The 13,241-nt window shown below is 47.0% G+C and overlaps 1 protein-coding gene across 2 annotated transcripts in view; it reads left to right on the top strand.

The window, feature by feature from the left end:
• Window positions 1–13,241, top strand: part of PHACTR3 (phosphatase and actin regulator 3) — a 628,269-nt gene that overhangs the window by 582,248 nt on the left and 32,780 nt on the right. For both annotated transcript variants that reach the window (XM_069243416.1, XM_069243418.1), the window contains exon 9: window positions 3,909–3,970. In XM_069243416.1, coding sequence (XP_069099517.1) covers window positions 3,909–3,970 — 62 coding nt within the window. The remainder of the gene's footprint in view (window positions 1–3,908; window positions 3,971–13,241) is intronic.

The raw sequence follows: 13,241 nt of genomic DNA, 5'->3' as shown, positions 1-13,241 counted from the left end.
CGTCCTGCAGCCAGAACCACGATGTTCCGTACAAGCAGTACCTCCCTTAGATGTGTTTTTCCTTTTGTTGTTTATTTTTTTTCAGCGTCGTGCACAGTCGGGAGAATTCCTGGAATGAGTTTTACGCGGTGCAGTTGCAGGTGGAAGTGTTCCGCGGAGCCGAGTGCCCCCGAGGCTAAGCGCACTCCTCATGGCTTCGTGAGGTAAAAAACACAATGCTTCCGCCCACCGAGGTCTCCGTGCTTGCGCTCTGCCACGAAATCTGACTGAAACGTGTACACAAGAAAAGAGCCCGGAAAATGTCTTTAGAGCCTGCTGAGAGCTTCGGTGCCGGTACCTATCAGTTTCCAGTAATCACACAGGGGGTGCCCCTACCAGTGTCCCATCTGCATCTCCATTATGAAGCCCACAATGTGTCGTTTGACAGAACAGACCACAGTTTATTGGCTGTTTTCACTTTTACGCGATTCTCGTAGGTTCACTTTGTGCTGTCTATGCAAAGCGATATCTTTGTATCTTTCATGTCGCTTAAAATAAGGTTCGGAGGCGTGGTTTGGGCTTAAACCAAGTCTGCCTCCCTTAATCCTGTCTGGCAACGGAGTCGATCCTAGGCCCCGACCCACAACAATTGGGTATGGATGTAGGTCTCTTCTCATGCGATCGCTGTTGAGGATGGAGTCTCTCTCAGAAACCCTGCCCAGCAACCTCTCCCACGGAAGTTGTTGACACATATTTGGGCCTCGCTGGGTATACCGAGGTGCCACCTCACTGCCTAAGAATACATTGTATGTGCTGTATAAAAGTCAGCACACGCAACAGCACCTCTCCAAGAGCTTGGGAAAGGCCTACGCGGTCACACCTGAAAGAAACACCCTGTGAAGGACCTGGCAGGGGCTTCCTGAGCTGTACAGGGCATTCACAGATGTTATCTTGAAAACTGCTGCTGGGGCCCGTTTTGGGTCTCACTGGGTGCAACAGATTGTGACACCACCTCATTTCTGAATCCACAGTGGGGAAATGCTGCAATTTGGTCCAACTTTATGTCTGAAAATGCCACTAATCGGACCCACTTTCATAAAAAAAATACCAAAGGTTGGCTGGGATCTGGCTAAACAGGGAAAGTGGAGCATAATTACCAAAGGCCCGATGCCTGCTACTCCGATTGCCCCAACCCGTTTTCTGTACAAGTGGAGCTTCTGTTTGTCCTCACGACAATGTTCTGCAAACTTGTCCATTCACGGTATATTCTTAATAATGTCTACAAACTGCCGGAACCCTTTAAACACTCCGAGCCTCCCATTATTGTACATATCTCCAGTGCACTGACTCAGACAACCTTTAGGTCTGCACTGTGCTTTCACTTCATCATTCACTGTTATTGTGCCCCGCAGCTGTCTGCTTCTGGGGGTAGCACAGAACGTAGGAAGATTGTTACTAGGCGATATTATTGTGTTATTGATTTCTCTATCTAATCAAACCCATTGACTGCAGACCATCCTGAATCTGGTCATCTTGAATCCCAAAATCATCAAGGGGTCCCAAACCTTGGGCACTTTTCAGAATAATACAAATGTTAGAAGTGTGCTATATAAAAGGTGGTGGCATAGTAGCACATGAAGTCCTAACTCGAGTATGAGAGTAAACGTACCTTAAGACCGCTTTAAAATGAGTACTACATGTAAATCTTGCTCTGCTTACTGACATGCCGGCACCAAACTTATTGCTCTGGAATTGCGCTGCTAGCCCGCACCGTGGTAGGGTTTGTCACTTGATGGAGGTCATGGGCCAGGGAGTGTTGGATTAACCAAAGCCCGGGACGTGAAAGGGCAGCACTGTTGAAAGTAACATCTATTTCCAAGTGCTGAGGACATTAGCCAGATACGTCGGTGTGGCAAGAAATAAAAGCTACTTCCTTGGAAACAGAGATAAGCCTGACCTTAGAATTTGAAAGCAGAAAGGCGCTGTCAGTTCCACGAAGCCTGCCTACTCCCTGCCCTGTCTTTGCCCAGAGATGCCTCATGTATCCAGCGCCGCAAACCAATATTATCTACTTTGATTTCAATGGTCTCCATTGTATTCACTACTGCCTGTGCTTTATACATTGTTCGGCATTGTCGTGCGTTTGGGCCTTGTACACGCTATATGAAAACAACAGATGAGTAGATAAATATAACAGCAGTACTCGTCCTTTCCTCTCAGGTAGAGCTGGCACACCTATTGGAACACGAATTCAATATTTAAAGCAGTGGTTCCCAACCTGTGTTCTGGGGACCCCTGGGGGTCCGCGAGCCCTCCTCAGGGGGTCCGTAACAGCTAAGAAAATTAAATAATATTAACAGATTTGGTCCCCAGCTTTCAGAAATGACTCAGTGGGGGGCCCCGGATTCCAATAAGGATTCAGTGGGGGTCCCCGGGTTCCAGTATTGAAAAAGTGGAGGTCCACAGAAGTAAAAAGGTTGAGGACCACTGATTTAAAGGATCTCCTGGACCCTGCACTTTCCTCTTACCATATTCTCATTTAATTGACATTACTGAAAAATACTGCCTACAATTGGTTTATGCCTTTTGTATAATTAAAATCGATCCTTCGGTAATCAGGTTATTTAATTTCAGGCTAAACAGGAAAAATCCGTTGTTTTTGCTGCATTAGAACAGAAATCCCCTCGCACATTACTGAATTGACTCAGCCTCAGTTTAGAAACATCACGCTGAGCACATCTTGCTAGCTGGAGAACCAGCCAAAACTTGAAGTGGGTACAGCATTTACAGAAATAGAGACGTGTTCCAAGAAGGGAATCCCCTTGGTGGCTAAATAAAAAATCTCCTCAGCACGAGTCCCAATTTAGCAGCAGACTGCGCCAGGAATAGAAAAATCCATTCACGTGTAGCCCCCCCCCCCCCCCGCATCGCGCCCCTCCCGCACTCCTGCAGTGTAGCTATTCTTAGCGCTGGTGGGTGGGTGTCGTCGTGGCAGGAATGTTTAATCACCTGAAGCCACGCGGGGAATGCCTGCATGTCAGGAACACCCACTCGCTGGGGCACATGCTCCGTGTGTCAGGACCAGAGAGCAGCGCTCATGTGCAGGGATTAAGAAAGATCTCTGAAAATAAACCGAGGACGCAGGCATTAAACATGACTAAATGGCAGAAAATATATCTGTGCAACTTGACAGCCAAAGAGTTAAACCCCAGGTTTTGATCATTTTGTTTCTACAGGTCATTAGACATGTCTCGCCTGGACTGTGATATGGAAATTAAAGAAATATTTTCATACAGGGATTGCAGGTTCCCATGTATTATAAAGCACATGTAGGCCAAGATAGGATTTATTATTATCTGCTCTTTCCTCATCACTTCTCTTTACATTCCCTCTACCACAAAGCCAATCAAAACACAGCACAGTGGGGCTAGAGTTATGGATGGGCATTTATCTTGAATGATTAATTGCTGCATGATCTCTGATTATCCCTGCCTCACCTTTTCAGTATTTTCGCAGGATTTATTCACATCTCTGGATTTCCGACATGTATGTATTTGACTCTGTGTGAACAGTGCTAGCCTCTACAAATTTCGAATGTTTCAAGAACAGTGACAAACACATTACCTTTTGCAATCATTTTATCTCATTAATTTCTAAATGTAATTATGAGGCAACAAGTTCAGCTAGTGAATAGGGACGCAGAAAATTATCTCGGTAGTCTGTGTTGTATTAAGCGATTATTTTGCTTCTTTGAGTTGAAAACCATTCATGTAAACACTGTGAGCCCACAATAGGGTATAGCGTTTTTTTAACCTCCTCAAGTGGTCGGTCACACAGATACAAAATGGGTAGACGAGCTTTGAAGCACAATTAAACTGGCAATTTCCCAAAAGTGGTGAAACTCATCTCGGTTCCGGTCTCTTCCACAGAAAGAAATGATCAAACAGAACAAGACGAACGTAGAGAGATCAAACAGCGGCTAACACGGAAGGTAAGCTGTGGACTGATGACTGACTCTCCTTTGGACCCACATAAGTCACATACAAACCAGTAACTTTGTACACGACCAGGCGCACAGATGCACACGCAAAGACACGCACACACGCACTCTGTCTTCGTTGCTATGCGCATGACCAGGCGCACAGATGCACAAGGACAGATACGCACACACGCACTCTGTCTTCGTTGCTATGCGCACGACCAGGCGCACAGATGCACACGCAAAGACACGCACACGCGCACTCTGTCTTCGTTGCTATGCGCACGACCAGGCGCACAGATGCACACGCACTCTGTCTTCGTTGCTATGCGCACGACCAGGCGCACAGATGCGCGCACACACACACACACAACACTCTTCAGGGACCTCATGCAAGACCAAAAATGTACATCTTGGATGCACACTCTCTTACATTTACACACACTCCTGCGAGCATATCATGTGCACACAATCCAGTTTCTCACACGGGTGACCTTGCGCACACGCACATTGTAGGAAAGTACCATCTTGCCTGGCATGTTACCCCCATTTTTCACTGTATATATGTTGTTTTAGTTGTATGTGTCACTGGGACCCTGGTAACCCAGGGCCCCAGTGCTCATAAGTGTGCCTGAATGTGTTACCTGTGTAGTGACTAACTGTCTCACTGAGGCTCTGCTAATCAGAACCTCAGTGGTTATGCTCTCTCATTTCTTTCCAAATTGTCACTAACAGGCTAGTGACCATTTTTACCAATTTACATTGGCTTACTGGAACACCCTTATAATTCCCTAGTATATGGTACTGAGGTACCCAGGGTATTGGGGTTCCAGGAGATCCCTATGGGCTGCAGCATTTCTTTTGCCACCCATAGGGAGCTCTGACAATTCTTACACAGGCCTGCCACTGCAGCCTGAGTGAAATAACGTCCACGTTATTTCACAGCCATTTTACACTGCACTTAAGTAACTTATAAGTCACCTATATGTCTAACCTTTACCTGGTAAAGGTTAGGTGCAAAGTTACTTAGTGTGAGGGCACCCTGGCATTAGCCAAGGTGCCCCTACATTGTTCAGAGCCAATTCCCTGAACTTTGTGAGTGCGGGGACACCATTACACGCGTGCACTACATATAGGTCACTACCTATATGTAGATTCACAATGGTAACTCCAAATATGGCCATGTAACATGTCTATGATCATGGAATTGCCCCCTCTATGCCACCCTGGCATAGTTGGCACAATCCCATGATCCCAGTGGTCTGTAGCACAGACCCTGGTACTGCCAAACTGCCCTTCCTGGGGTTTCACTGCAGCTGCTGCTGCTGCCAACCCCTCAGACAGGCATCTGCCCTCCTGGGGTCCAGCCAGGCCTGGCCCAGGATGGCAGAACAAAGAACTTCCTCTGAGAGAGGGTGTGACACCCTCTCCCTTTGGAAAATGGTGTGAAGGCAGGGGAGGAGTAGCCTCCCCCAGCCTCTGGAAATGCTTTCTTGGGCACAGATGTGCCCAATTATGCATAAGCCAGTCTACACCGGTTCACGGACCCCTTAGCCCCTGCTCTGGCGTGAAACTGGACAAAGGAAAGGGGAGTGACCACTCCCCTGACCTGCACCTCCCCTGGGAGGTGTCCAGAGCTCCTCCAGTGTGCTCCAGACCTCTGCCATCTTGGAAACAGAGGTGCTGCTGGCACACTGGACTGCTCTGAGTGGCCAGTGCCACCAGGTGACGTCAGAGACTCCTGCTGATAGGCTCCTTCAGGTGTTAGTAGCCTATCCTCTCTCCTAGGTAGCCAAACCCTCTTTTCTGGCTATTTAGGGTCTCTGTCTCTGGGGAAACTTTAGATAACGAATGCAAGAGCTCATCCGAGTTCCTCTGCATCTCTCTCTTCACCTTCTGATAAGGAAACGACTGCTGACCGCGCTGGAAGCCTGCAAACCTGCAACATAGTAGCAAAGACGACTACTGCAACTCTGTAACGCTGATCCTGCCGCCTTCTCGACTGTTTTCCTGCTTGTGCATGCTGTGGGGGTAGCCTGCCTCCTCTCTGCACCAGAAGCTCCGAAGAAATCTCCCGTGGGTCGACGGAATCTTCCCCCTGCAACCGCAGGCACCAAAAAGCTGCATTACCGGTCCCTTGGGTCTCCTCTCAGCACGACGAGCGAGGTTCCTCGAATCCAGCGACTCTGTCCAAGTGACCCCCACAGTCCAGTGACTCTTCAGCCCAAGTTTGGTGGAGGTAAGTCCTTGCCTCACCTCGCTGGGCTGCATTGCTGGGAACCGCGACTTTGCAGCTACTCCGGCCTCTGTGCACTTCCGGCGGAAATCCTTTGTGCACAGCCAAGCCTGGGTCCACGGCACTCTAACCTGCATTGCATGACTTTCTAAGTTGGTCTCCGGCGACGTGGGACTCCTTTGTGCAACTTCGGCGAGCACCGTTTCACGCATCCTCGTAGTGCCTGTTTCTGGCACTTCTCCGGGTGCTACCTGCTTCAGTGAGGGCTCTTTGTCTTGCTCGACGACCCCTCCCTCTTCAGGTCCAAATTGCGACCTCCTGGTCCCTCCTGGGCCCCAGCAGCGTCCAAAAACGCCAAACGCACGATTTGCAGCTAACAAGGCTTGTTGGCGTTCTTTCAGCGGGAAAACACTTCTGCACGACTCTCCACGGCGAGAGGGATCCGTCCACCAAAGGGGAAGTCTCTAGCCCTTTTCGTTCCTGCAGAAACCTCAGCTTCTTCTGTCCACTCGAAGCTTCTTTGCACCCGCAGCTGGCATTTCCTGGGCATCTGCCCATCTCCGACTTGCTTGTGACTTTTGGACTTGGTCCCCTTGTTCCACAGGTACCCTAGATTGGAAATCCACAGTTGTTGCATTGCTGGTTTGTGTCTTTCCTGCATTATTCCTCTAACACAACTTCTTTGTCCTTAGGGGAACTTTAGTGCACTTTGCACTCACTTTTCAGGGTCTTGGGGAGGGTTATTTTTCTAACTCTCACTATTTTCTAATAGTCCCAGCGACCCTCTACAAGGTCACATAGGTGTGGGGTCCATTCGTGGTTCGCATTCCACTTTTGGAGTATATGGTTTGTGTTGCCCCTATCCCTATGTTTCCCCATTGCATCCTATTGTAACTATACATTGTTTGCACTGTTTTCTAAGACTATACTGCATATTTTTGCTATTGTGTATATATATCTTGTGTATATTTCCTATCCTCCCACTGAGGGTACACTCTAAGATACTTTGGCATATTGTCATAAAAATAAAGTACCTTTATTTTTAGTATAACTGTGCATTGTGTTTTCTTATGATATTGTGCATATGACACTAAGTGGTACTGTAGTAGCTTCACACGTCTCCTAGTTCAGCCTAAGCTGCTCTGCTAAGCTACCATTATCTATCAGCCTAAGCTGCTAGACACCCTATACACTAATAAGGGATAACTGGGCCTGGTGCAAGGTGCAAGTACCCCTTGGTACTCACTACAAGCCAGTCCAGCCTCCTACATTGGTTGTGCAGTGGTGGGATAAGTGCTTGAGACTACTTACCACTCTTGTCATTGTACTTTTCATAAGAGAAAAATATACAAAACAAGGTCAGTGTATATACACATAGTCAAAAAGTTTTGCATTTCCTCTTTTCACTCTTTTCTAAGTGCTGAAAAGTACTTCTAACTTTCTAAAAAGTTCTAAAAAGTTTTTTTTCTCTGTCTTTCTAAAAGCTCTGAGAAACTTTTTATCTTTTACTATCACTTTAACTCTCTCTAAAAATGTCTGGCACAGGCCAAAATGTTGATCTGTCCAAACTTGCATATGATCACCTTAGCTGGAAAAGAGCAAGGAGTCTCTGTATAGAGAGAGGTTTGAGTGTAGGGAAGAATCCTTCCTTGGAACTGTTACTTAACATGCTTAGAGAACAGGATAAGGCCATAGGTGCCCCATCTGTTGAAAAAGTACCTAATAGTTCTCAATCTGATTCAGGGACTCCCCCAGGAAAAGATTCAGGAAAGAAACTTCCTAGCCTGCCCATTACTAGACAATCTAGCATAGATGGTAATGATGATGAGCCACACCATATAAATAGTGTTGTCTCACATCATAGCAAAAGCATTTATTCTCACCATACTGGTAGTAATGTTTCTGTTAACCAAGCTGTTAGGGTGGCTTCTGTAAGGGACAGGTCTCCTTCTGTTCATTCCCATCATAGCTCTGCTTCTAGGAATGTCCCTCCCACCAACCCTGATGACAGAATGTTAGAGAGGGAACTCAATAAGTTGAGGGTGGAACAAACCAGACTGAAGCTTAAAAAGCAACAGCTGGATTTGGATAGACAGTCTTTTGAATTAGAGAAGGAAAGACAGAAGTTGGGTTTAGATACCCATGGTGGCAGCAGCAGTATTTCCCATAGTCATCCTGCAAAAGAGCATGATTCCAGGAATCTGCACAAGATAGTTCCCCCTTATAAGGAGGGGGATGACATTAACAAGTGGTTTGCTGCACTTGAGAGGGCCTGTGTTGTACAGGATGTCCCTCAAAGGCAGTGGGCTGCTATCCTATTGCTATCATTTAGTGGAAAAGGTAGGGATAGGCTCCTTACTGTGAAAGAAAATGATGCTAATAATTTCCAAGTTCTTAAGAATGCACTCCTGGATGGTTATGGCTTAACCACTGAACAGTACAGGATAAAGTTCAGAGAGACCAAAAAGGAGTCTTCACAAGACTGGGTTGATTTCATTGACCATTCAGTGAAGGCCTTGGAGGGGTGGTTACATGGCAGTAAAGTTACTGATTATGACAGCCTGTATAACTTAATCCTGAGAGAGCATATTCTTAATAATTGTGTGTCTGATTTGTTGCACCAGTACTTGGTGGACTCTGATCTGACCTCTCCCCAAGAATTGGGAAAGAAGGCAGACAAATGGGTCAGAACAAGAGTGAACAGAAAAGTTCATACAGGGGGTGACAAAGATGGCAACAAAAAGAAGGATGGTAAGTCTTCAGACAAGGGTGGGGACAAATCTAAAAATGAGTCTTCATCAGGCCCACAAAAACACTCTGGTGGGGGTGGTGGGTCCAAATCCTCCTTTAATCAGAACAAGGAAAATAAACCATGGTGCTATTTATGTAAAATAAAAGGCCATTGGACAACAGATCCCAGTTGTCCAAAGAAAGGCACCACTGCTCCTACCACTACAACCCCTACTGCTACACCTAGTGTCCCTACTAATAGCAGTGGTGGTGGGAGCAAACCTACTAATAGCCAATCCAAGGGAGTAGCTGGGCTCACTTTTGGTAATTTAGTTGGGGTTGGTCTGATTAGGGAGACCACAGAGGCTACTTTAGTCTCTGAAGGGGCTATTGATTTAGCCACTTTGGTTGCTTGCCCCCATAACTTGGAGAAGTACAAGCAACTAACCCTAATAAATGGTGTTGAGGTCCAGGCCTACAGGGACACAGGTGCCAGTGTCACAATGGTGATTGAGAAACTGGTGCACCCTGAACAACACATACTTGGACACCAGTACCAAGTAACCGATGCTCACAACATAACACAAAGCCACCCCATGGCTGTTGTAAATCTCAACTGGGGGGGGGGTAACTGGTCCAAAGAAAGTTGTGGTAACTTCAGATTTACCTGTAGACTGTCTATTAGGGAATGATTTGGAGACATCAGCTTGGTCAGATGTGGAGTTGGAGGCCCATGCAGCAATGCTGGGCATCCCAGGGCATATTTTTGCTTTGACAAGGGCTCAGGCCAAAAAGCAAAAAGGACAGGGAAGCTTGGATCCTGGAACAACGGACCAAGTGCTCCCTAAAACTAGGGCTAGTAGAAGCAAACCACTTCCTACTATCCCTCCCTCTACAGTGGATTCAACTTCTGAGGAAGAAGAATTCCCTCCCTGTGCAGAACCTACACCAGAGGAGCTGGAAGCAGACACTGCTGAGCTTTTGGGTGAAGGGGGGCCTGCCAGAGAGGAGCTGAGTGTGGCACAGCAAACCTGTCCCACATTAGAGGGTCTCAGACAGCAAGCTGTCAAACAGGCTAATGGGGATGTCAGTGACTCTCACAGAGTTTACTGGGAGGACAACCTCTTGTACACTGAGCATAGGGATCCTAAACCTGGAGCTGCCAGGAGATTAGTGATTCCTCAGGAGTACAGAAAGTTCCTCCTAACACTGGCACATGACATTCCCTTAGCTGGGCATCTAGGACAAATGAAAACTTGGGACAGGCTTGTTCCCCTGTTTCATTGGCCTAGGATGTCTGAGGACACAAAGGAATTTTGTAAGTCCTGTGAAACCTGTCAAGCCAGTGGCAAGACAGGTGGCACCCCAAAGGCACCCCTTATCCCACTGCCTGTGGTTGGGGTTCCCTTCGAAAGGGTAGGGGTTGACATAGTTGGCCCCCTTGACCCTCCTACTGCTTCAGGCAATAGGTTTATCTTGGTGGTAGTGGACCATGCCACAAGATATCCTGAAGCAATTCCTTTAAGGACCACTACAGCTCCTGCAGTGGCAAAGGCCCTCCTGGGAATATTTTCCAGGGTGGGCTTCCCAAAGGAAGTAGTATCAGACAGAGGAAGCCATTTAATGTCTGCATACTTAAAGGCCATGTGGAAGGAGTGTGGTGTAACGTACAAGTTCACAACACCCTATCATCCACAAACAAATGGACTGGTGGAGAGATTTAGTAAAACTCTCAAAGGCATGATTATGGGTCTCCCTGAAAAACTCCGCAGGAGATGGGATATCCTTCTACCATGCCTCCTTTTTGCCTACAGGGAGGTACCCCAGAAAGGAGTGGGCTTCAGCCCCTTTGAACTTCTTTTTGGACACCCTGTTAGGGGTCCACTCACACTTGTAAAGGAGGGTTGGGAACAACCTTTAAAAGCTCCTAAGCAGGATATTGTGGATTATGTACTTGGCCTCAGATCAAGGATGGCTGAGTACATGAAAAAGGCCAGTAAAAACCTTCAGGCCAGCCAAGAGCTCCAGAAGCAATGGCATGATCAGAAGGCTGTTTTGGTTCAGTACCAACCAGGGCAGAAAGTGTGGGTCTTGGAGCCTGTGGCCCCAAGAGCACTCCAAGATAAATGGAGTGGACCCCACACAATTGTTGAAAAGAAGGGTGAAGTCACCTACTTGGTTGACTTAGGCACTGCCAGGAGTCCCCTTAGGGTGCTCCATGTCAACCGCCTGAAACCCTACTATGACAGGGCTGATCTCACCCTGCTCATGGCAACTGATGAGGGACAGGAAGAAGACAGTGATCCTCTACCTGATCTCTTCTCTTCCACAGATCAAGATGCTCTTGTGGAAGGTGTAGTTTTGGCTGATTGTCTTACTGCTGAGCAGAAAGATAATTGCATAAATCTCCTAGATCAATTCTCTGAACTCTTCTCTACTGTGCCAGGTACCACTTCTTGGTGTGAGCACACTATAGATACTGGAGACAGTTTACCTGTCAAAAGTAAGATCTATAGGCAGCCTGACCATGTCAGGGACTGCATAAAGCAAGAGGTCCAGAAAATGTTAGAACTAGGAGTGGTTGAGCACTCTGACAGTCCATGGGCTTCTCCTGTGGTACTGGTACCAAAACCCCATTCCAAAGATGGAAAGAAGGAAATGCGGTTTTGTGTAGACTATAGAGGTCTCAACTTGGTAACCAAAACTGATGCTCACCCTATACCCAGGGCAGATGAGCTTATAGATACACTGGCATCTGCCAAGTATCTAAGCACTTTTGATTTGACTGCAGGGTATTGGCAGATCAAACTATCAGAAGATGCTAAACCTAAGACTGCATTTTCTACCATTGGAGGACATTACCAGTTTACTGTAATGCCTTTTGGTTTGAAAAATGCACCTGCCACTTTTCAGAGGTTGGTGAACACAGTCCTGCAAGGGCTGGAAGCTTTCAGTGCAGCATATTTGGACGATATAGCTGTCTTTAGCTCCAGCTGGGATGATCACCTGGTCCACCTATGGAAAGTTTTGGAGGCCCTGCAAAAGGCAGGCCTCACTATCAAGGCTTCAAAGTGCCAGATAGGGCAGGGTAAGGTGGTTTATCTGGGACACCTTGTTGGTGGGGAACAGATTGCACCACTTCAGGGGAAAATCCAAACAATTATTGATTGGGTTCCCCCTACCACTCAGACTCAGGTGAGAGCCTTCCTAGGCCTCACTGGGTATTACAGGAGGTTCATTAAGAACTATGGCTCCATTGCAGCCCCTCTTAATGACCTCACATCCAAGAAAATGCCTAAAAAGGTATTATGGACAGCAAGCTGTCAGAAAGCTTTTGAGGAGCTGAAGCAGGCCATGTGCTCTGCACCTGTCCTGAAAAGCCCTTGTTACTCTAAAAAATTCTATGTCCAAACTGATGCATCTGAATTAGGAGTAGGGGCAGTCCTATCACAACTTAATTCTGAGGGCCAGGATCAACCTGTTGCTTTTATTAGTAGGAGGTTGACCCCTAGAGAAAAGCGTTGGTCTGCCATTGAGAGGGAGGCCTTTGCTGTGGTCTGGGCTCTGAAGAAGTTGAGGTCATACCTGTTTGGCACTCACTTCATTGTTCAGACAGACCACAAACCTCTACTTTGGCTAAAACAAATGAAAGGTGAAAATCCTAAATTGTTAAGGTGGTCCATATCCCTACAGGGAATGGACTATACAGTGGAACATAGACCTGGGAGTAGCCACTCCAATGCAGATGGACTCTCCAGATATTTCCACTTAGACAATGAAGACTCATCAGGCCATGGCTAGTCTTATTGTCCTTCATTTGGGGGGGGGGGGGGGGTTGTGTAGGAAAGTACCATCTTGCCTGGCATGTTACCCCCATTTTTCACTGTATATATGTTGTTTTAGTTGTATGTGTCACTGGGACCCTGGTAACCCAGGGCCCCAGTGCTCATAAGTGTGCCTGAATGTGTTACCTGTGTAGTGACTAACTGTCTCACTGAGGCTCTGCTAATCAGAACCTCAGTGGTTATGCTCTCTCATTTCTTTCCAAATTGTCACTAACAGGCTAGTGACCATTTTTACCAATTTACATTGGCTTACTGGAACACCCTTATAATTCCCTAGTATATGGTACTGAGGTACCCAGGGTATTGGGGTTCCAGGAGATCCCTATGGGCTGCAGCATTTCTTTTGCCACCCATAGGGAGCTCTGACAATTCTTACACAGGCCTGCCACTGCAGCCTGAGTGAAATAACGTCCACGTTATTTCACAGCCATTTTACACTGCACTTAAGTAACTTATAAGTCACCTATATGTC

Source organism: Pleurodeles waltl, chromosome 7 (assembly GCF_031143425.1).
Source record: "Pleurodeles waltl isolate 20211129_DDA chromosome 7, aPleWal1.hap1.20221129, whole genome shotgun sequence".
Lineage (NCBI taxonomy): Eukaryota > Metazoa > Chordata > Amphibia > Caudata > Salamandridae > Pleurodeles > Pleurodeles waltl.
The sequence above is the reverse complement of the archived record's forward strand: the minus strand, read 5'-3'. Positions and strand labels throughout refer to the sequence as shown.